The sequence below is a fragment of the Phyllostomus discolor genome, chromosome 11 (assembly GCF_004126475.2).
Source record: "Phyllostomus discolor isolate MPI-MPIP mPhyDis1 chromosome 11, mPhyDis1.pri.v3, whole genome shotgun sequence".
NCBI classification, from domain to species: domain Eukaryota; kingdom Metazoa; phylum Chordata; class Mammalia; order Chiroptera; family Phyllostomidae; genus Phyllostomus; species Phyllostomus discolor.
The window spans coordinates 66,946,331-66,969,201 of record NC_040913.2 but is presented as its reverse complement, the minus strand read 5'-3'; the positions used below and the strand labels follow the sequence as shown (position 1 = coordinate 66,969,201).

The 22,871-nt window shown below is 38.5% G+C and overlaps 1 protein-coding gene across 1 annotated transcript in view; it reads right to left on the bottom strand.

Moving 5' to 3' along the window:
* The window catches only part of CUL4A (cullin 4A), a 66,973-nt gene that overhangs the window by 5,168 nt on the left and 38,934 nt on the right, over positions 1–22,871 (bottom strand). Inside the window, exons 10-17 of the mRNA XM_028526350.2 lie at positions 22,431–22,549; positions 19,249–19,441; positions 11,581–11,685; positions 11,151–11,261; positions 10,957–11,042; positions 10,406–10,513; positions 4,841–4,954; positions 42–147 (exon numbers count right to left, since the gene is read on the bottom strand). Coding sequence (XP_028382151.1) covers positions 42–147; positions 4,841–4,954; positions 10,406–10,513; positions 10,957–11,042; positions 11,151–11,261; positions 11,581–11,685; positions 19,249–19,441; positions 22,431–22,549 — 942 coding nt within the window. The remainder of the gene's footprint in view (positions 1–41; positions 148–4,840; positions 4,955–10,405; positions 10,514–10,956; positions 11,043–11,150; positions 11,262–11,580; positions 11,686–19,248; positions 19,442–22,430; positions 22,550–22,871) is intronic.

The following is a 22,871-nucleotide window of genomic DNA, read 5'->3' as shown; positions in this document are numbered from 1 at the left end:
GACACTCAGAAACTACACGTTCTTCAAGAGGATTTTCATACCTATCCCAGTGGCCATTTTTATTTCTTCAAAGCTGAATTCATCCCCTTCGTTGAACATGAGAAGCACCAGAGTCTGGAAGAGGGACACCTGGAACTCCTTCTTTCCCTTAAAGAAAACAGACATATCATGTATAAAGCTATTTTGCGAAATCTTAAAGAATTTTTAGAGGCTTCTTTTGGCTCTCAAACTTTAGGGGATGTGATGTAAGAAATTATTAATTAGCCACCAAATAAATTATGTTACCAATTATATAAGAATAAAATTACTTGGTTATTGCAGTTAAAAATTCTTCTCTCAAAGTATTTTTTAAAGTAGGGAAAAAGTTCTTTAGCAAATTGTATTGAACAAGAAGGGGATAACAATTACTGGAAGTCAGATATTGCCGACACAAATCTAACAGCACCCTTGTGTTTTCAGCCCGCTGAGGTACTTCTAATGACGGTGGGCATGCCACTGGAGTCAGTGGGCAGAGCATGAGAATGTCCAGTGACAAAACCTGTATGGACAGAGAATCTAGCAAAAGATTTAGCCAACATTGCTGTTAAAGGAATGAATAATGGAATAAGCACATAAATCATAAACTATTGGCCCAGCTTTCCTTCCTTTGTGCCTGTGATGTACATGACTAACGTAATCCAGCTTTGCACCTCACAGTTCCCCACCTCTATTCAAAAAGCCCCTGCTTCACAGACTTTCAACATGCAATTAGTTCTCAGTGGGTGACAGAGCATCCCGTGCGAGTGCTTCATCCTCAGGCCTAGCCATGGAAGGCGAGAGCTGTGTCATGTGACCATGCTGCAGAGGGGCAGTTCAGAAGCTGGCAGTGAGGGGAACATCAATACACATTAAAGACTAGTAGGTGCAGTTTCATGTATATAACCCTGCACAATAACATACAATGCAACATGTATGTGTAATGTATATATAATTACACATATATGTATATATAGTTGACCCCTGATCAATATAGGTTTGAACTGTGTCCACTTATGCTTTATTTTTATTAAATTTATTGGGGTGACACTAGTCAGTAAAATTATATCAGTTTTAGGTGTACCATTCTATACCACACCATGTGTACATTGTATTGTGTGTTCACCCAAGTCAAATCTCCTTCCATCACCATTTATGTTTACCCTCTTCTACCTCCCCCCACCCCGCTTTCCCTTCAGTAATCACTATGCTGTTGTGTCTGTGAATTTTTTGTTTGCTAAATCCCGTCACCTTTTTCACCCAGCTTCCCAACATCGCTCTCCTCTGAGAGCTGTTGGTCTGTTCTCTGTGTCTATGAGTCTGTTTCTATTTTGTGTGTTTATTTTGTTTATATTAGATTCCACATATGTGTGAAATCATATGGTATGTCTTTTTCTGACTGGCTTATTTCACTTAGGATAATGCTTTCCAGGTCTTCCATGCTGTTGCAAAGATTTCTTTCTTATGGCTGAGTAGTATTCCATTGTGTAAATGTACCACAGCTTTTTTTATCTACTCATCTTCTGATGGACACTTGGGCTGCTTCCAAATCTTAACTATTATAAATAACACTGGACTGAACATAGGGGAGCATATATTCTTTCAAATTAGTGTTTTGGGTTTCTTTGGATATATTCCCCAGAAGTGGAATGACTGGCTCATAAGGCACTCAGTTCTACTTTTAAGTTTTTGAGGTAACTCCATACTGTTTTCAACGGCGGCTACACCAGTCTGCATTCCACCCAATAGTGCATGAGGGTTCCCATTTCTCCACATCCTCTCCGACACTTGCTGTTTGTTGATTTACTGATGATAGCCATTCAAACAGGTGTGAAATGACATCTGATTGTGGTTTTAGCAATAACTTGCATTTATCTAATAATTTAGTGACATTGAGCATCTTTTCATCTGTGTGTTGGCCATCAGTATATCCTCTTTGGAGAAGTGGACATTTTTTTTTAAGATGCATTTATTTTTAGACACAGGGGAAGGGAGGGAGAAAGAGAGACAGAAACATCAATGTGTGGTTGCCTATCACATGGCCCCCACTGGGGACCTGGCTTGCAAGCCAGGCATGTGCCCTGACTGGGAATCGAACCGGTGACCCTTTGGTTTGTAGTCTGAGCTCAATCCACTAAGCCATACCAGCCAGGGCGAGAAGTGGACATTTTTTAACTGGATTTTTTTTTTTTGGTATCAGTTTTTATAAGTTCTTTATAAATTTTGGATATTAACTCCTTATCAGACATATTGTTGGCTAGTATGTTCCCCCATTCGGTGGGTAGTTTTTCATTTTTGTTGATGGTTTCCTTTTCTGTGCAAAAGCTTTTTAGTTTGATGTAGTCCCATTTGTTTTTTTTTTTCTTTTGTTTCCCTTGTCTGAGCAGATAGAGCAGAAGAAAATACTGCTACGAGAAATGTCTGAGATTTTACTGCCTATGTTTTCTTCTAGGATTTTTATGGTTTTGAGTCTTACATTTAAGGGTTTAATCCATTTTGAATTTACTCGTGTACGTTAAAGAAATTGTCTAGTTTCATTTTTCCCCCCACAAATCTGTCTAGTTTTCCCACTATCATTTGTTGAATAGACTAGCATTTCCCCATTGTATGTTCTTGCCTCCTTTGTCAAATATTAATTGACATAAAGGCATGGGCTTATTTTGGGGCTGTCTGTTCTGTCCCATTGATCTATGTGTCTTTTTTATGCCAGCACCATGCTGTTTTGATTACTATGGCCTTGTGGTATAGTTTTATATCAGGTAGTGTGGCTCCTCTTTGTTCTTCTTTCTAAAGATTTCTGTGGCAATTCTGGGTCTTTTGTGATTCTAGATAAATTTTTAGAATATTTGTTCTAGTTCTGTGAAATACACCATTGTTATCTTGATAGGAATTGTGTTGAATCTATGGACATTTTAATGATGTTAATTCTTCCTAACCATGAACACAGTATATGCTTCCACTTACTTGTATCTTCTTCATTTTCTTTCTTCAGTGTCTTCTAATTTTCTGAGTATAGGTCTTTTACTTCTTGGCTACATTTATGCCTAGGTATTTTATTTTACCTTTTTGATGCACTTTTAAATGGGATTGTTTTCTTAGTTCATTACTGATGTATATAAATGCAACTGATTTCTGGATACTTATTTTGTATCCTACTTTACTGAATTCATTTATCAGTTCTTAGTAGTTTTTTTCATGGAATCTTTAGGAATTTCCCTAAATAATATGTCACCTGCCATTATACATTTTTTAAAAAGTTATTTATTTTTTGTAAGAGGGGAAGGGAAGGACAAAGAAAGGGAGAGAAATATCAATGTGTGGTTACTTCTTATGCACCCCCTACTGAGGACCCGGCCTGCCACCTAGGCATGTGCCCTGATTGGGAATCAAACAGGAGACCCTTTGGTTCACAGGCCAGTGTTCAATCCACTGAGCTACACCAGCCAAGGCCCATTATACTTAAAAAATATATATATATTTTTTAGAGAAGAAGGGAGGGAGGAAGAGAGGGAAGAAGATTGATATGCGAGAGAAACATCAGTTGGTTGCCTCTCACACACCCCCAATTCCTGGCCTGCAACTCAGGCATGTGCCCTGATGGGGAAGGGGAATCAAACCCGCAACCTTTTGGTTCGTGGGATGATGCCCAACCCACTCAGCCACAGTCAATGCAATACTTTTTAAAAAAATTTTATTTATTTTTAGAGAGAAGAGATGGAGAAAGAGAACGAGAGAAACATAGAATTGGTTGCCTCTTACACACCCTCAAATGGGGACCTGGCCCGCAACCCAGGCATGTGCCCTGACTGGGAATCAAACTGGCGACCTTTTGTTTCGCAGGCCAGTGCTCAATCCATTGAGCCATATCAGCCAGGGCAAGGAATACTTTTTCAAAAATAAAATTCACATGTAAGTGGACTTGCATAGTTCAATTCCAAGTTGTTCAAGGGTCAACCCTATAAATTAGTGTATATATTATAGTATGTATAGTATATATTATATATTATACTATATAATATATAGTATATATATTATAGTATTATAGTATGTATAGTATAGTATTATAGTATGTATAGTATGTATTATAATATTTACCAAAATAGGAATTTTGTAATATTTTTGCTTAGTGTAATTTTATTTATAAAATTAAAGTTAAATTCGAATATGAAGGGACTATTTTGTGATATAAGCTTCTTTCATTTAGTGATACATATATGCATTTCCCCTCTTAAATGATCATTTTTAATAATAGCACTGCAACAGATAATTTTATTCATTAACTTGAGAAAAGGTCTTATTAATATGAAGTCTCAGAATTGGTACAAAAAAAATTGGAACTACTGCAACAAAGCATGTGACTTGAGAAGTTTTGAGATATGCACTGCCAAACTGCCCTTCATAAAGCTCAGGCTCTCCGTCCAGCAGTGGGCAAGAGGCAAGAGTTGCTCTTTTAGTTTTAGTCTTCATCAATTTCATAGTCAGAAAGTGGCATTCTACTGTATTTTAAGTTGCAACCCTTTGATTGACGGCAAAGTGGGAACATATTTTCATTGATATTGATTTTTTAATCTTGCTTTTATGAGTTGCCTCGCCACATCCTTTGCTCTTTTTTCAGTTAGGTAAATGGCTTTTCTATTTTTGTTGATTTCTTATTGATTGGGATATTAATCATTCAGCTGTTTCACTTTATTGACCTAGAAAGCCATTGTTGAGTTGTAGTGAATAATCTTTTCCTTTCTTTGCTACCAAGTTCAATCACGATTTTAAAAATTCTATTAACATACTTACAAAAATCATAAATAAATGTAACAGACAACGCACTTACTTCTTTAAACTCTGCTTTTAAAACAGCATGTCCCAATGTAGTTTGCCACTGAAGTTTTCGACCACTGTGCTTTCCAAGATAGAATGTTTTAAATACTTCCTGAAGTTTAATCATCTGTAAAGCATAGGACAATGATTTAATTATGCTAAACACCATTAATCATTCAATTTATAATATTTTCACAATTTTTCACAGCTGAATAAAAGGTCAGTTTTGACACTTATTTTTCTGGATTCTATTACCTGTGAAACCGTCCACCACTTTAGGACACTGGCGTTGTCCCTTACACCATGCAATAATACTTCCACTGGTGTTTAATGTACAGATAGGCTGCATTCCACAGCATCCACACCCCACACCCAGGCTTCCCTGGCCAGTGGCATATGTAATGAAGACAAGAGCAGCCGTCCCATGACAGATGCTGTCTGAAGGCACTGGTGTACCCTGCCAGGTCTTAGCTCGAGCTCTCACCGACTCCTGTCATGCACAGGAAGTATGACATAAGCTAGCCATTACTTTCATTGTTACTTTCTTAGAAAACTTCTTATACCTTCCAAACTTTGTCATTTTTAAAAGATTTTATTTATTGCCCTGGCTGGTGTAAACTTAGTGGATTGAGTGTGGGCCTACAAAACAACGAATGGGTTGCTGGTTGGATTCCCAGTCAGGGCACATGACTGGGTTATGGGCCAGGTCCCCAGCAGGGGGCATGTGAGTTGCAACTACACATGGATGTTTCTCTTTCTTCCTCTCTCCCTTCCCCGCTCTCTAAAAGGGAGACATTGATGTGAAAGAGAAACATTGATCAGTTGCTTTTTGCATAACTCCAACTAGAGACTGAACATGGAACCTAGGCATGTGCCCTGAGAACCGGTTAGCTTTGGTTTATGGGTCGATGCCCAACACACTGAGTCACGCAGGTTAGGGCTCTGCCAGTTTATTGCTGTCATCTCACTTTTTTTTTTAAGATTTTATTTGTTTATTTTTAGAGGGGAAGGGAGGGAGATAGACAGAGAGAGAGAGAGAGAGAAACATCAATGTGCGGTTGCTGGGGGTTATGGCCTGCAACCCAGGCATGTACCCTGGCTGGGAATTGAACCTGGGACACTTTGGTTCCCAGTCCGCGCTCAATCCACTGAGCTACGCCAATCAGGCGTCATCTCACTTTTACATTCCCGAGCTCTTCCTTCTTCTCTAGGTGTCCCCTCCTTTCCCACTCCTGTATCGGTTCTTATTTATGGATGAACTCTTACTTCTCAGACTGAATTTCTGTACATGTATTCATATGCACTGCACCTGTTCCTCTAACTTCCTCCGCTATTTTCTTTAGTTCCTTTCGTATCTACTTCACTCTGCACCCAGGATCACCAGTGGTCTGTGCTGCCAGATTTAGTGGCTCTCCTCAGGCTTCATCTTGTGAGATAACTGATCCCTCTCAACAGCTTCCCACACAGCAGCCTACTCCCACCCTCCTGCTCTCATCACCTGAACTCCCTGTCTCTATGTTTTGAGTTCAAACCTTCTGAGTCTTTGGTTTGTCTTCCACCCACCCCACACATGCCAGCATTTCCAGGATCCTGTGCCCACCCCGCCTTTTACTCTCTGGTCATTCCCTTGCCAGCATCCCCAGCCACTTGCAAATTCGTCCTGAGAGTGAAATTTTTCCATGGCTTTCCTTTGGAACTTGTGACTTCACTGGCCTGTTCTATGGCTCCCTGCCCCAACTCTCCATAGTTCCTTTCTCCATTTCAGTAAGCACAACTGTCTTGTCCTCCCTCAGGCTTTCTCACATGTTCTTCCTCTACCAGATCCGGGAACTCACTTCCCTAAAAATAGCTACTCATTTTTTCAGAGCTGTTTCCTAAGAGAAGCTTCTCCAACCACTCTTAGCTCTGACAGCATTTATAGCAATTTGTGAATATCTTCTTTGGACAGAGAGCTGAAAGAGGGCAGGACCAGGTCTGGATTTTCATGCTGGTGCACTGCACAGTGCCAGCAGGTGCCACAAGAACCCATAATCCCTGCTGTTCTTGGGCCTGATGTGCCCTTTTAGTGAGCGCAGTGCCTCTGTGCTTCTGTCAAAGTGGTGCCCTCTGTCAGAAATGCTGGTCAGCCTCACATCTGCTTAGCAATTCCTCTTCATGCTTCAAATTCAGCTCAGCGGTCACGGTTCAACAGTGTCAAATCCCAGGCATGGTATCACTTAACTTCTAAGTATTTTAATATATATCTAAAAGATAAGAACTCTTTCTAGGAAACATATCTACTATACCATATCACACCTAAAAATTAAAAGTCAACAATGTGATAAAACTCTTAATGCATATATTTCCTAAAAATTATTTCTTTGACATTAATTCCTTAAGTGGTAGTAATAATAATTATAATAAGGTAGCAGCAACTAACAGTGGGTGCTTACTATGTGCTAGTTATCATTCCAGGCTCAAAATGGATCAAATACCTAAAGGTAAGAATTAAAACTATAAAACTCTGAGAAGAAAACATAGGGGTAAATTTTCATGACCCTGGATTTGGCAATAGTTTTTTTTAAAATATGACACCAAAAGTGTAAGTAACAACAGAAATAATAGATTAGTTGGACTTCATCAAAGTTAAAATCTTTTGTGTAAAGGACACTGTCAAGCAAATAACAAGACAACTCACAGAATGGGAGATTATTTGCAAATCACAGAACTAGTAAGGACCTAGTATACAGAATATAAAGAACCCGTACATTTCAACAGCAGAGAGAGAGACAACACAATTAACAACAAGCAAAAGGCTTAAATAGACTTCTTTAAACATCTGCAAATGACCAGGAAGCACTTGATGCTTAACATCATTAATTACTAAGGAAAAGCATATCAAATCAAAATGAGCTCACACTCACTAAGATGGCTGCCGTCAGTGAACTGAAGATAACAAACACTGAAGATGCACAGAAAACGGAACCCTGGTGTGTTGCTGATGGTAATGTAAAATGGTGCAGCTACCGTGAAAAACTGTTACAGCTGCTCCAGAAGTTAAACAGAATTATCTCATGGCCCAGAAATTCCACTTTTAGGAATATACCCGAAGAACTGACAACAGCTATTCAAACAAAAATTGCACACTGCATTGTTCCCAGTAGCCAAAAGTGGAAACAACCTGAGTGTCTGTTAATGGGTGAATGGGTAAACCAAGTGTAGCATACTCAAACAATGGAAAATTACTGAGCCTTAAAAGGAAGCCTTAAGAAAGTACTGACACATACTGGAACATGAGTGAACCTTGAAAACACACTAAGTTAATGAAGCCAGACATAAAAGGCTTTGTATTACCTGATTCCATTGGTATGTATGACATGTCCAGCATAGGCAAATCCACAGACAGAGAGGGGATCAGTGGCTGCCAGGGGCTGGGGCAGTGTGTGTGTGGTGGGGGTGGAATGGGAGTGCTTGCTTAATGGGTCCAGGGCTTCTGTTTGGGATGATGAAAAAGTTTTAAGCATCAAATAAATAACTAAGATTCTACGAGTCCATACTCATAAAGACAAGAGAAATACATAATGGGGTAGAGAAGGGAAAGCTCTTAAGAGTAAAATATGGATTTTCTAAATACAGAGAAATGATGAAGCTAAAAAAAAAAATCAGTGTTCATCAAGGTAAAAATGGACCCAGGCAAGAATCAAGCAAGTGGGAATCTGGGGAAAGAAGATGCTTACATAGTCTTAAAATATCTCCCCACAAATTCCTTAATAATTACAAAAGGAAAATACCAACAATAGAGTGGAGAAACCAGGTAACATCACCAATGGGGGCAAATTAATAGAGTGTGTGACTCTGGACATGATACTGAGGGGAAATGACATCTCCTGTGTGGGATTCTGGTTAGACACACATGACCTGAATCTAATCAAACAAACCCAAACCAAGAGACAATCTATAAAAACTGGTCTGTATTTTAAAAACATGTCAGTGTCATGAAAGGAAAAGAAAGGTTGTGTAGCTGTTACAGATGAAAGGACATGACTAAATGAAATGTGGGGCCCTGGACTGAATCTGGCACCAAGAAAAAATGCTAAAAGACATATTTTGGACAACTGACCAAAACAGAATGTGGCTGTATACTGGATGAAAGTATTACATCAAAGTTAACTATCTGAATTTGACAATATGCGCTGATTATGTTTTTGGGAAATTCCCACTAAAGAGGGGAAGCCTCTTATGCAATCTAGTCTCAAATGGACCAGAAAAAAAAATGGCATATATGGAAATGCCGGGAAAAAAAAAACAAAACAAAACACCAAACACTGGGTGAAGCATAATGAAAATTATTTAAAATATTCTTGCTAATTTCCTATAAGTCTGAACTATTTTAAAATAAAATAGGAAGTGAATAAACTTGCAATGCCATGAGAGGCATGCCCAGGGTGGATTCTACACTCAGCAGAGGTGAAGTGGGGTGAGGAGGTGACGGAGGGTTTTCTCGTGAAGGTGACTGAGGAGATAAGTCTTAACAAGCTTCAGGTGCTGGGGAGAGATAAGGTGTGGAGGTTTTCTGGAGAAGGAGGTTCCATTTAGAGGGTTATACACGGAGGCCTGAGAAGAGAGAAACGGGTGGGTGTGGGGCCTACAACTAGTTTCAAATAGAGGGAGCACAGCATCCATGTGGGCAAGCTGGGCCATAAAGAGAGGTTTCACATCTCAGAGGAAAACTGATTAATGTGCTATCAGCATTCCCCACAGGATGGAGAGGTTCAGGGAGGCTGGGAGGGAGATGGTGATGAGAGAAATCTGGGTTGTTGAGTCTGAGAGCCAGTGTGGGCCGAGTTCACAGAGAGGGTGTGGAATGAGAAGGGAGAAGAGGGGTGATTCCAGGGAATGTCAGCATTTAGGATTTGGTGGAGGGAAAAAAAAGAGAAGGGAAATAAAAGGACAACTGACCAGTGAGTTCAGAAACAAACAAAAAATCAAGAAAAGATACTGTCTTGGACCTGGAAAAAACAGCTTCAAGAGGGACTATTACTGATCCAGGCTACTAGCCCTTTCTGGAAGATCCGTAGGCTGCAAGGCCCTCCTCCTCGTTCATCTTTAATTCTCATATTCCACACTGGAAGTAGCTCTTTTCCATATCACCTGGTAATGTAATTAATGGCGCTTATGTTGCTTCTCCCACTGGATTTTAAGTTCCTGCGCCCTGGCTTCTCCCTTGTGTCTGAAAATCCCTGAGTACCCAAAGTCATGGCTGACATATAACAAGTGCTCAGTAGTACCATTTACAAGACTTTGGCATTGTCTATAATGGAAGGAAATAACTAGACAAACAATATCTATTAAAATGAGTGCTGTGTTGCTGCCTTCTTGATGGTCAGTCAGTGAACTTGGGTGAGCCAGGAACAGTGGACAGACAAAAACAATCACTTTGGATTTTGTTTGTGTGGTTTCAAAAACACCTCTCATTAAATAATTTTTGAAAGAGGACATGTCTGTGCAAGGTATAGGCAGAACAAAAGAAGGAGTCTTTAATGTTTTGGCAGCACTGATATATTAAAAATAAATGACAAACAGTCTTTAAAACACTTACTTCCGGAGTTAAATGTACTTCCATAGGTGTGTATGTTGGCCAGTATCCCATTGTAAGTATATTCACTGTCAGATCTATAGAGCCTGGGTCACTCTGATTCTGCATATACTAAAAGCACAGAAAATAAAGATAAAATAATTATTTTAGAATGTCACAGAAAATAGCTACCAAAAGGTAAGAGGTGTTATTTTCCAAATTCAGTTTAACATTGTTTGAATTTATTTTAGTCCCTAGAACATATTCCAGTGAAACCACATAATGTACTCCAGAGTCACTGGCAATATTTTTTCCTTTGTTGGTTACACTACCAGCATAAGATACCATTAAACTCATTTGAATCAAAGTTTTACTATATATTTTTAGGGATTATTTTTCTTTTTCATTTTTAATTTAGGTTATTTGAGTATGTGAGATATCAAAAGTGTAATTTTTAAGGGTGAGGATTTTACGTATTTATATAATTATTTACATCCTTTACACAATCATTGCATATGAATTTAAAGTGGGATACTTTCTACAAAGCTGTTTTACTTGGAAAAAACAGAACTTGCCTGCTTGAAATGAACCATGATGTCCTTGGAGAGCTCCATGTCCTTGAACATGCCTTCCAGTTTGCTGGTGAAAGCAGCACCACACTCTGGGATATAAGTGAAGGGTTGGTGAAAAACACCAGGAGCAACATGCTGTTAGTGCAATAAATTCCCAGCACAGAGGTAGGGCAAAACCCCCGGTTCCACATGCTTACCATGCTTTAGTTTTGACAGCATAGATTTTTCAGCATCAACTGAAGCACTTTTTCCAACAAGCAGTCTTTTTGCCAAATCTTTTTTATAAAATGCTTCAAAGACATCTTTACCTATTTATAATCAAATGAAAATAACACATTAGGCAGTTATTACACAAATATTTACTTTAACTGCTGAAAAACCCTAAGAAGTGTTCATTCTGATGCAAGGCAGCTCTGATTTTACTGAATCCTTGTGTTAAATTTCCACAAAGAAATACTTTCAGTTTAACCAGGGGGTGACCATCTCTCTAGTTCCTGTATTAATATTAAAGTAGAAATGTTTGTCAATTTTTCTCAAGAGAAGATAGGACCCAAATATATCTATATTTTGATTCTGTAGCATTTTCTATCTGCCTAATGTTAATAAAAATAACAGAGTGTTTCTCACCATGAATAAACCTGAATATTATCATGATTTTGTCAAGGATCCTCTCCAGCTCTTCATCTGTTGCTTCTTTATTCCCCGCTCTCAATTTTGAATCAACATGCTTTGCTGTGAAATCAAGAGTTCAAATTGTTTGAAATATAAGCATCTGTTACATAATACATTTTCTAACTCAAAAAAGAACATCTTTAATTTCTACAAGCAAAAATTGGACTATAACACCTTGGAGCCTTTCCAAAATGACAATTATTAAATCATAAAAAGGCAAATATCTGATTGTGTAAGATACGTCCTTTCAAGTCATGTGAGAATAAGTACTTAATTACATGCTTTCGTTTCAGGAATTGGAATGTCCCATATTCAAGATGTGGTATAAAATCTGGATTAAGACTGAAAGGGTTTTTCTCAGGGCTTCATGTGATTATATCCATGGTGACAGTGTCTTACCCCTGAATGCAGGGATTAGAGCAATTCTACTCTGGCTTTCCGTTTAATACAAATCAGCCACTATCTGGCTTAAGCAAGGGAGAACTCAAGGCTTCTAAGAAGCCTAAACTCCTAATAGTTAAACATTCATCTTTAGAAAAACAACAATCCATAAAGTGGTACAAAAACCAAATTAAATTGTCTTGTGAATTTCCTCTGTTGTTGCTTTTATTAGTATTTTTCTTTATAATTTTTATTATAAAATATTCTGAACATACACAAAAGCAGACGTATAATGAACTCCATGTTCCCATCATACACCTTCAACAATAATCAATACAACCCCAATTTTGTATCACTATGTACACATTTCTTTGCCCTTTGCCACCTGTAAATTAAAAAAAAAACTTTACTGACCAGTGAAATTCTATGAATAATAAGATACATTTTAATATTATCACGAAATAATTGTATAACATGGTAATTTAAAAATAGCTTCATCTTAGGAACACAAAACCTAAATAGACCAATTACTAGTAAGGAGACTGAATCAGTAATAAAAAAACCTCCCAACAAACAAAAGTCCAGGACCAGATGGCTTCAGTGGTGAATTCTTGCAAACTTTAAAAAACCAAAACCAAAACCAACCAAACAAACAAACCCGTTTTTCTTAAATGCTTCCAAAAAATTGAAGAAGGAAGGATTCCAAACATTTTACAAAGCCAGCATTGACCTGATACCAAAACCTGATAAGGACACCACAAATAAAGACATTAACAGGTCAATATCCTTGATGAACATAGATGTGAAAGTCCTCAACAAAGTACTAGTAAACTGAATTCAACAACACGTTAAAAGGATTACAGATCATGACCCAGTGGGATTTACTCCAGGTATGAAAGAATGGTTCTGCACATCAATCCATGATACAGCACATTAACATAACGAAGAACAAAAATGTTATGATCACTTGAGTAGATGTAGGAAAAACATTTGGTAAAATTTATATCTGTTTATGATAAAAACTTTCAAGAAAGTGGGCACAGAAGGACCTACCTCAACATAAACCCATCTAACATCTAACACTATGCTCAGTGATGGAAAGCTATAAGCTTTCCCTCAAAGATCAGGAACAAGTCAAGGATGCCCACTCTCGCCATTTTTATACAACATAGTATTGAAGTTTTGGCCATAGCAATTAGGCAAGAAAAACAAGGGCGTTCGAATAGAAAAATAAAACTGTCACTATTTGCAGATATGATATCCTATAAAAACCCTAAACATTTCACCAAAAAACTGTTAGAATAAATTGAATCCAGTAAAGTCACAGGACACAAAATTAATACACAGAAATCTGTGGCAATACACGAGTAACAAACTACCAGAAAAAGAAATTAAGAAAACAAGCCCTTCTACAATTAAATCAAAGAGAATACAATCCCTGACCGACATGGCTCAGTTAGTTGAGCACTGTCCTGAAAAGCAAAAGGTCACTGGTTCAATTCCAAGTCAAGGCACATGCCTGGGTTATGGGCCTGGTCCCCAGTTGGAGTGCATACAAGAGGCAACCAATTGATGTTTTTCCCCCTTTCTCCCTCCCTTCAACTCTCTCTAAAAATAGATGAACAAAATCTTCAAAGAAAAAAAATACAATATGCAGGAATAAATTTAACAAGGCAGTGAACAATATGTAAACTGAAAACTATCAGACACCAATAAAAGAAATGGAGGAAGACATAAATAATGGAAAGATATTCCATGCTTACAGAGTGGAAGAATGAACACTTTTAAAATGTCAATACTACCTAAAGCCATCTACAGGTTCAGTGGAATCCCTATCAAAATTCCAAAGGCATATTTACAGAACTAGAACAAACAATCCTAAAATTTGTACAGAACCACAAAAGAGCCCTAATAGCCAAAACAATCTGGAGAAAGAATAACAAAGCAAGAGGTTATCATGATCCCTGATTTCAAACTATACTACAAAGCTATACTAATCAAAACAATATGGTGCCCTGCCTGGTTTGGCCCTATGGATTAAGTGCTGGCCTGCAAACCAAAAGGTCACTGGTTCATTTCCCAGTCAGGGCACATGTCTGGGTTGCAGGCCAGGTCCCCAGTTGGCAGCATGCGAGAGGCAACCAATTCATGTTTCTCCCCCTCTCTTTCTCCAACCCTTTACCTCTGTTAAAATTGTAAGCACAATCTTTTAAAAAAAGGAACACACACACACACACACACACACACAGAACAATCAATGGAACAGAACTAAGAGCTTAGAAATAATCCCGCACATATACAGACAGTTTAAGGCAAAGGAGCCATAAATATACAATACTGGAGAAAGGACAGAATTATCAATAAATGGTGCTGGGGAAACTGGACAGCCACATATGGAAGAATGAAATTAGGTAACTCTTACACCATACATACAAACTAACTCAAAGTGGATTAAAGACTTGAAGGTAAGACCCAAAACTATAAAATTCTTAGAAAAAAACATAAGAGGAAAGCTTAGTGATGTTTTTCTGAACCTGATTCCAAAGGCAAAGAAAACAAAAGCAAAATAAATAAATAGGACAACGTCAAACAAAAAAGCTTCTACACAGTGAAGGAAACTATCATCAAAATGAAAGGGCAACCTACTGAATGGGAGAAAAGATTTACAAATCACTCATCTGAAAAGGTGTGAATATCCAAAATATAAAAGAACTCATACAACTAAACAACAACAACAACAAAACAGGTGGCACAGAAGCTGAATAGACATTTTTCTAAAGAAGACATAAAGATAGCCAACACATAAAAAGATGTTAAAAATCATTAATTATTAGGGAAATGCAAGTCAAAACCACAGTGAGATTATCACCTCACACCTGTTAGAATGGCTGTTATCAAAAAGATAAGAAATGACAAGCGCAGGAGAACATATGGGGAAAAGGGAACCCACACACACTGTTGGTGGGAGTGTACACTGGTGCAGCACTATGTAAAACAGTATGGAGACTCCCAAAAAATCAAGAATAGAACTACCACATGATCCAGCTATTCCACTTCTGGCTATTTACCCAAAGAATACAAATACACTAATTTGAAAAGATGCATGCACCCCTATATTTACTGCACTATTATTTATAATAGTCAAGATATGGAAATGACTAACGTGTTCAATGATGGATGAGTAGATAAGCAGATAAAGAAAATGTGGTATACACTGGATTTGCCAAAATGTCCATTTAGTTTTTTTCCATAAAATAAAAGATATTTTTCATTTTTACCACTAACTTTAGATTTGGATATTTTGAGTATGTTGGCTATCTCCCATTATTGGCTTCTAGTGAGTAGAGGCCAGGGTTGCTGCTAAACATTTTTCAATGCATAAGACAGCCCCACAGCAAAGAATTATTTGGCCAAAATGTCAATAGTACCAAGAAACTTTGCAAACCACTTTTGACACATTCGATCGGTCTCCGTACCTTCTATATATATATACTGCACAAGTCTATTTTTGCGTTTCAGTTGCATTTTTACCTTTCTTGAAAAAAAAAGCATAATATGCCAAAAATGTTGCATATCTGCTTCCATCTTCAATACTAAAATGGCTGCACAAAAATTCACCAACTTTAATGTTTTTTAAAAAATGCACACTGATGACAGCTGTCACAATACAATCTAACAGAATTATTCCAAATGAATAAAAACAAACCCTACTAGAGCCATCATATGGAAAAAAACTAAACAAGCTTTTTGGCAGACACAATATATACAACAGACTACAACTCAGCCAAGAACAAGGAATGGAACCTCTCATTTATGACAACATGAATGGACCTTGAGCCTATAATGTTAACTGGTAAAGGGGGTCAGCTGCATGGTGATGGATGGTTATCACACTTTAGGGGGTAATCACTTTATAGTGTATACAGATGTTGAATTATGTTATATACCTGAAGCTTACATAAAAAATTTACTATAAAGTTATAGCAATCATGACGTTGTGCTATTGGCATAAAAATAGATATAGATCAATATAACAGAGTAGAGTTCAGAAATGAGCCTTGCTGATTTTCAACAGAAGTGTCAAAACAATTCAACTGGGATAAAATATTTTTCAACAAATGGTTTTGGGTCATGTGGATATCCATATGGCAAAAACTGAAGCTCAACTGCTTGCTACCTCCCACTATATTCTAAAATTAACTCAAAATGGGTCAAAGACCTAACTTTTATAGTTTTAAGACCTAAAACTAAAAAAGTTAGATTAAGATTTCTTACATAGAAAAGAGCAAAAGTATAAAAAATACATAAAATTGACTAAGTTAAAAAATTTACCTTTTAAATACACTTTTAAGGAATTAAAGCACAAGCTACAAACTGGGAAAATGTTTGCCAATATTATGTCTGATGAGGGAGGATGCATATACAGAGTGTGCATGTATATTAAAAAACGAAAAATACAAAGTTTCATCTTAAAATACGTTCTTTTGAGATCCCATCAAATTTTATCCAATTTCAATATGGATTAGAGAGTGCAAAGATAATGACTAAATAGTGTCTCATGTTAAATATTAGTGGAGACTGATGAAGTTATTGTCCTAACTCAGAGGCATCATATACAATAAACCTTTCCACTCCAGTTTCTGAGCAGAAATTACTTACAGTAATCAAGACAGAGAATCAAGACTTCTGGCGAAGATGGAGGCGTAGGTAGATACACTGTGCCTCCTGGCACAACCAAAAGAAGGACAAAATTTAAAAACAATTTAAACAATTTAAAAACCAAACAACCAGAACTGACAGAAAGTCAAACTGTATGGAAGTCTGACAACCAAGGAGTTAAAGAAGAAACATTCATCCAGACTGGTAGGAGGGGCGGAGATGGGAAGCTGGTGGAGAGGACTCGTGGCCAGGTGGCAGCTGGTGGACCCAGTGAGGCGGCAGATTGTGGAGCGGGTGGTCCCACATTTACGTGCAGATAAACCAGGAGGAGCAAATGGGGAGCAAGACAGACCATACAACCCAGGGTTCCAGGGCGGTGAAATAAAGCATCAAACCTCTGACTAAAAACACCTGTGCAGGTTGAGGCAGCAGTAGGAGAAACTCCCAGCCTCACAGGAGAGTGCGTTGGAGAGACCCATATGGTCCTAGAATGTACACAAACCCACCCACCCGGGAATCAGCACCAGAAGGGCCCAACTTGCTTGTGGGAAGTGGGGGAAATGACTGAAAACCATCAGAGAGCAGAGCAAGTGCCATTGTTCCCTCTTGGACCCCTCTCCCACATACAGTCTCACAACGCAGCGAGGTGGGTTACCCCACCCTGGTAAACACTTAAGGCTCCACCCCTTACTACATAACAGGCCACTGAGGCAAAAAAAAAAAAAAAAAAAGGCTCAAATGAAAGAACAAATCAAAGCTCCAGAAAAAATATAACTAAGCAACGAAGAGATAGCCAACCTATCAGGTGTATAATTCAAAACACTGGTAATCAGGATGCTCACAGAATTGGTTGAATATGGTCACAAATAGATGAAAAAAATAAAGGCTATGCTAAGTGAAATAAAGGAAAATGTACAGGGAACCAACAGTGATGGGAAGGAAACTGGGACTCAGATCAACTGTGTGGACCAGAAGGAAGAAAGAAACACTCAACCAGAAAAGAATGAAGAAACAAGAATTCAAAAAAAATGAGAAGAGGCTTAGGAACCTCCAGGACATCTTTAAACATTCCAACATCCGAATCATAGGGGTAACAGAAGGAGAAGAGGAAGAGCGACAAACTGAAAACTTATTTGAACAAATAATGAAGGAGAACTTCCCCAGTCTGGCCAAGGAAATAAGACTTCCAGGAACTCCAGGAAGCTCAGAGAGTCCCAAAGAAGTTGGACCCAAGGAGGAACACACCAAGGCACATCATAGTTATATTAGCCAAGATGAAAGATAAGGAGAGAATCTTAAAAGCAGCAAGAGAAAAGGAGACAGTTACCTACAAAGGAGTTCCCATAAGACTGTCAGCTGATTTCTCAAAAGAGACCTTGCAGGCAAGAAGGGACTGGAAAGAAGTATTCCAAAGTCATGAAAAACAAGGATCTACATCCAAGATCACTCTATCCAGCAAAGCTTTCATTTAGAATGGAAGGGCAGATAAAGTGCTTCCCAGATAAGGTCAAGTTAAAGGAGTTCATCATCACCAAGCCTTTATTATATGAAATGTTAAAGGGACTTGTCTAAGAAAAAGAACATAAAAAACACGTACAGTAAAATGACAGTAAACTCATAGTTATTAACAACCACACATAAAGCAAAAACAAAAACAAACTAAGAAAACAACTAGAACAGGAACAGAACCACAGAAATGGAGATCACATGGAGGGCCATCAACAGGGGAGTGGGAGGGGGAAAGAAGGGGAAAAGGTACAGAGAGTAAGTAGCATAGATGGTAGGTAGAAAATAGACAGGGGGAGGATAAGAATAGTATGGGAAATGTAGAAGCCAAAGAACTTACATGTATGACATATGAACATGAACTAAAGTGGGGGGGAATGTGGGTGGGAGGGGCTGCGCAGAGGGGAATAAAGGGGGAAAATGGGACAACTGTAATAGCATAATCAATAAACTATATTTAAAAAAGAATCAGCGTTCATGTTTACAAAAATATAGCTCTGGGGCTGTTAGAACAGGAAACGCAAACTAGACTAAATCTTTATTGTCCTCTTTGTCTTTTGTGAAGTTAAGCCTCCTTTTTTACAGAATTACTACTACATTCTCTCCCTTATGGAAACCCCCCCTCCACACACACATATGTATATACAAAACATATGTATAGGGTGGAGGGACTGAGCAAAACAGAAAGACAAAATAGTTAATGAACACGGACAGCAGTGTGGTGACTGCTGGGGCCAGGGCAGCAGTGAAGGGAATCAGAGCAGGGACAGATGGGGATGGATGGAGGCGGGACTTGGTGTGGGGAACAAGCAATACAGTGTACAGAGTATGTGTCCTGGAATTTGCACCTGAAGCCTGTATAATTTTGTTAGGGTCACTGCAATAATTTCAATAAAAAGGAAAAAGTATGTATACATGCACACACATATGTAGACGGTTTTTTGAAAATGTGTCCCCTGATAATGTGTGATACAAATACTCCCCTCCCTCTATGAGGAGCTTGCATATTTTGAGAAAAATGTGCTTGAGTTATGCCTTTCCCATATTAAATAAAAAAGTATAGAAATATTTTTTTACCGATCAGTTCAGCGGGCTTATTGGGCCTCTTGTTAATAAACGTTTCAAAGGATTCCTTCATCAAGTTGATGAACTTCTCGTTCCTCTGAAAGCACACTTCTATCACGTGGTCCACTCTGTCCTTAAAATCCAGCAGGTCCTGCACCATATCTTTATCCTTCTCAGGATTGATAACAATTGTTGTTCCAAAAGTCTACAAAAACAGACACATACCAAGTCATCAACAGGCCTGTGACACCACACATGTATTTTCTCCTGCTATCAAACAATCATGACAGTGTACACATTTCATAAATTCAGTCAGTATTCTAAAAATTAAGTAAACACTGTAGTTCCTCTCTATCCTTGGGGAATACATTCCAAGATCCTAACTGGATGCCTGAAACCATGGAGAGTCCTGAACTCTACACATACACTGTTTTTCCCTATATGTACATACAACTGAAGGTTCATTCCTCTTTAGCATTACCTGATTGCCGGCACCATTACTCTCACACTTTGGGCCAATATTAAGTAAAATAAGGGTTATTGAGACAAAAGAACTGTGATACCATGACAGGCTACCAAGTGACCTGTGGGCAGGTAGTGGATATGCTGGACAAAAGGATGGTTCGTATCCCAAGGGGGACCAGCTCGAGATTTCACCATGCTACTCACAACGGCTCCCAATTTAAAACTCACGAATTGCTGATTTCTGAAATTTTCCATTTACTGTTTTTGGAATGCAGCTGATTGCAGGTGACTGAAAATGCAGCAAGTGAAAATGAGGATAAGAGGGGACCTCTATAAACAATGCTTTAGTGTTACAACTGTACTTCCGGAAGGATTTATAAATTACTGGAAATTTTCTGTTGCTTTTTAAAAAACCTTTGCTTATAAATTCCTCAAACAGATATTAACTCCCATTAAGCCAATACATCTATGTGGACTTCTTGAGTATAGTTTTCTTTCTCCTTCATTTCTAACTATAAACAGCATGGTTTTTAGCCTGTAATTTTTTTCATGTTCACTGATTTCAGAGAGAGGAAGGAAGGGAGGGATGGGAGGGGGAGAAAGGGGAGAGAGATGAGAGAGAAACACTGATTGGCTGCCTCTCATTAAGTGCTCTAACTAGGGACTGAATCCACAACACAAGTACATGCCCTGATCGGGTATAGAACCTTCAACCTTTTGGTATATGGGATGATGTTCCAACCAGCTGAGCGAAACACTGGCCAGAGTGTTTAGCCTCTATTCCTATTAAAAAATGCTACATTCCCTGGCTGGTGTAGTTCAATGGATGGAGCGTGAGCTACAAACCAAAGGGTCACAGGTTTGATTCCCAGTCAGGGTCTGTGCCTGGGTTGCAAGCCAGGTCCCCAGTGAGGGGCACATGAGAGGCAACCACACACTGATACTTCTCTCCCTCTCTTTCTCCTTCTCTTCCTCTCTCTCTAAAAATAAATAAATAAAAACTAAAACCAAAAAATGCCACATTAAACATTACTCAAAGTCTGTGTGTGACAAGAGTTAACTATTTGAATCAACTACCAACTGAAAAGGTGTTAAATATAATTAATCGACATATTTTTTAAAAAAACTGGTCTTAAGTATATACTTAGACATCATTTATGAACATGGAGGCAGATTATTGGTGAAAAGGTACAAACAAATTAGCATAATTACCTTCTGGCCACCATGACTGCCAGGGGTAGGAGGGATTTACTTTTCACTCTACCATCTGTACTGACTGCATTTAAAAATAATCTACGCACATGCAAGGATGAACCTTATTTTGATAATAATATACTGCTGAATGTAATCTCCCATTCTGTCACACTGTAACTCCTTATCACTAATGAACACTCAAGAACTATGGTTACATCACTGACTTTTACTACCCAAATCAAAAATTGCAAAGGAGAACTTCTTGTGGGCAGCACCTATTGCTGTCCCCTCAGGACTACCGTTGGCAAAACTCTAAATTTCCATTAGCTTTCCCTTAATGAAAAGCTCTACTGCTGATCCAGCTGGTCAGTCATGACTTTAAGCTCATATTGCTGTACAGAATTTTGGGGTGGTGTTGTGTGTGTGTGTGTACAAGCTTTCAACATGCAGAATGATATAAAACCTCAGGCCTGATAATCCAGAAAGCGGCATGAAAGTTTTATGTAAAACAAAACAAAACAAAACAAAAAACTTCTAAAAAGGATTTTATTTATTTTTTCAAGAGAGGGGAGAGGAGGGATAAAGAGAAGGAGGAAAACACTGATGTGCAAGAGAAACCTCAACTGGTTGCCTCCCACACGCCCCCAAATGGGGGCCTGGCCCACAACCCAGCCATGTGACCTGACTGGGAATTGAACTGCCAGCCTTTTGGTTCACAGGCCAGTCCTTAAACCACTGAGACACATCAGTCAGGGCAAGTCTATCTTTTTAATTTAACATTTTCCTTGTGATAATTAGAGATTTGCATGCAGTAGAAATAGGAAAGAGATCCCCCACAGACCACCTATTTTCTTGTGTTGTAACATCTAGCAAAACTGCGGAGCAGCATTGCTACCAGGATATTGGTATTGATGCAACCTACCCAACTCACCCAGTTTTAACTATAAATCATTTGTGTATGGATTAAGTTCTTTAGACTTTATCACCTGTGCAGGTTTGTGTACCCATCACCATGGTCAAACACTGCAAGGATTCCTCCTGTTGCCTTTTTTTATAACCATACGGCGCACACACACATGCTACAGAAACATCAAAGAGTATGTTTAGGTAATAAATCCTAGACTGCCAGGAAATAAAGTAGCACACACACCATCTTGACCTACCAAAGTGTGTCAATAGTTCTCACTGTGCAAAGGCATGAGATCAGGTATAAAAAAGCAGATTCACAAAAAATGACTACTTTTTGAAAACATGACTGTAAAATTAAATGTATGTGCTTATACTGATGATAAATAGCCTTTTAAGTCATGTCTATACCTGGATGATGTTCATCACTGTTGGTGTTATCATAAAAATGTTTGCACAAGTGATATGGAAGGAAATGGAAGACTACCATCTACCCAATCACCTGAGGTGAAAAACAAAGGTACTACCAGTCAGTCCACTCTGCCAGAGTACTGCAGTATCCTCAAGGTGGGCCACCCACCCTTGCACAAAACACAGACAGTGTCACTGTGAAGACAAAGCTCACACACCTTGATGTATTCGCTCCAGTGCTGCAGCAGGATCTGCTGCCCACCCTTCACTCGGCTGAACAGCTGGTACATCTGAGTGAGGTCCGGCACTCTGTTCTCATCAAGCAGGTGATCGAGTCCTGAGATCCCAGTAAATGTTAGCATATCACACCAGCAAGTCAACATGAATAGCAACTAAACTAGAATATGGCGTGCCTTGCAAAAAATACTTAACGTAGAAATTTAGGAAGTACTGCTTCTATCTACATACGGCAGTTGGTTTAGTGCAGTGTCTGAGATAGATCCTATTAGGTGAATCTCATCTTTCTGACCACGCTGGGAGATACATACCTTATTTCTTCATGCCACTAAAGCCCTTTTAATTCACTAAAGTAGCAGTGATCTGAAAAATGCTCACACCAACTCTCTGACCTAGGAGGTTCATGATTCCAAGTTCCTTCT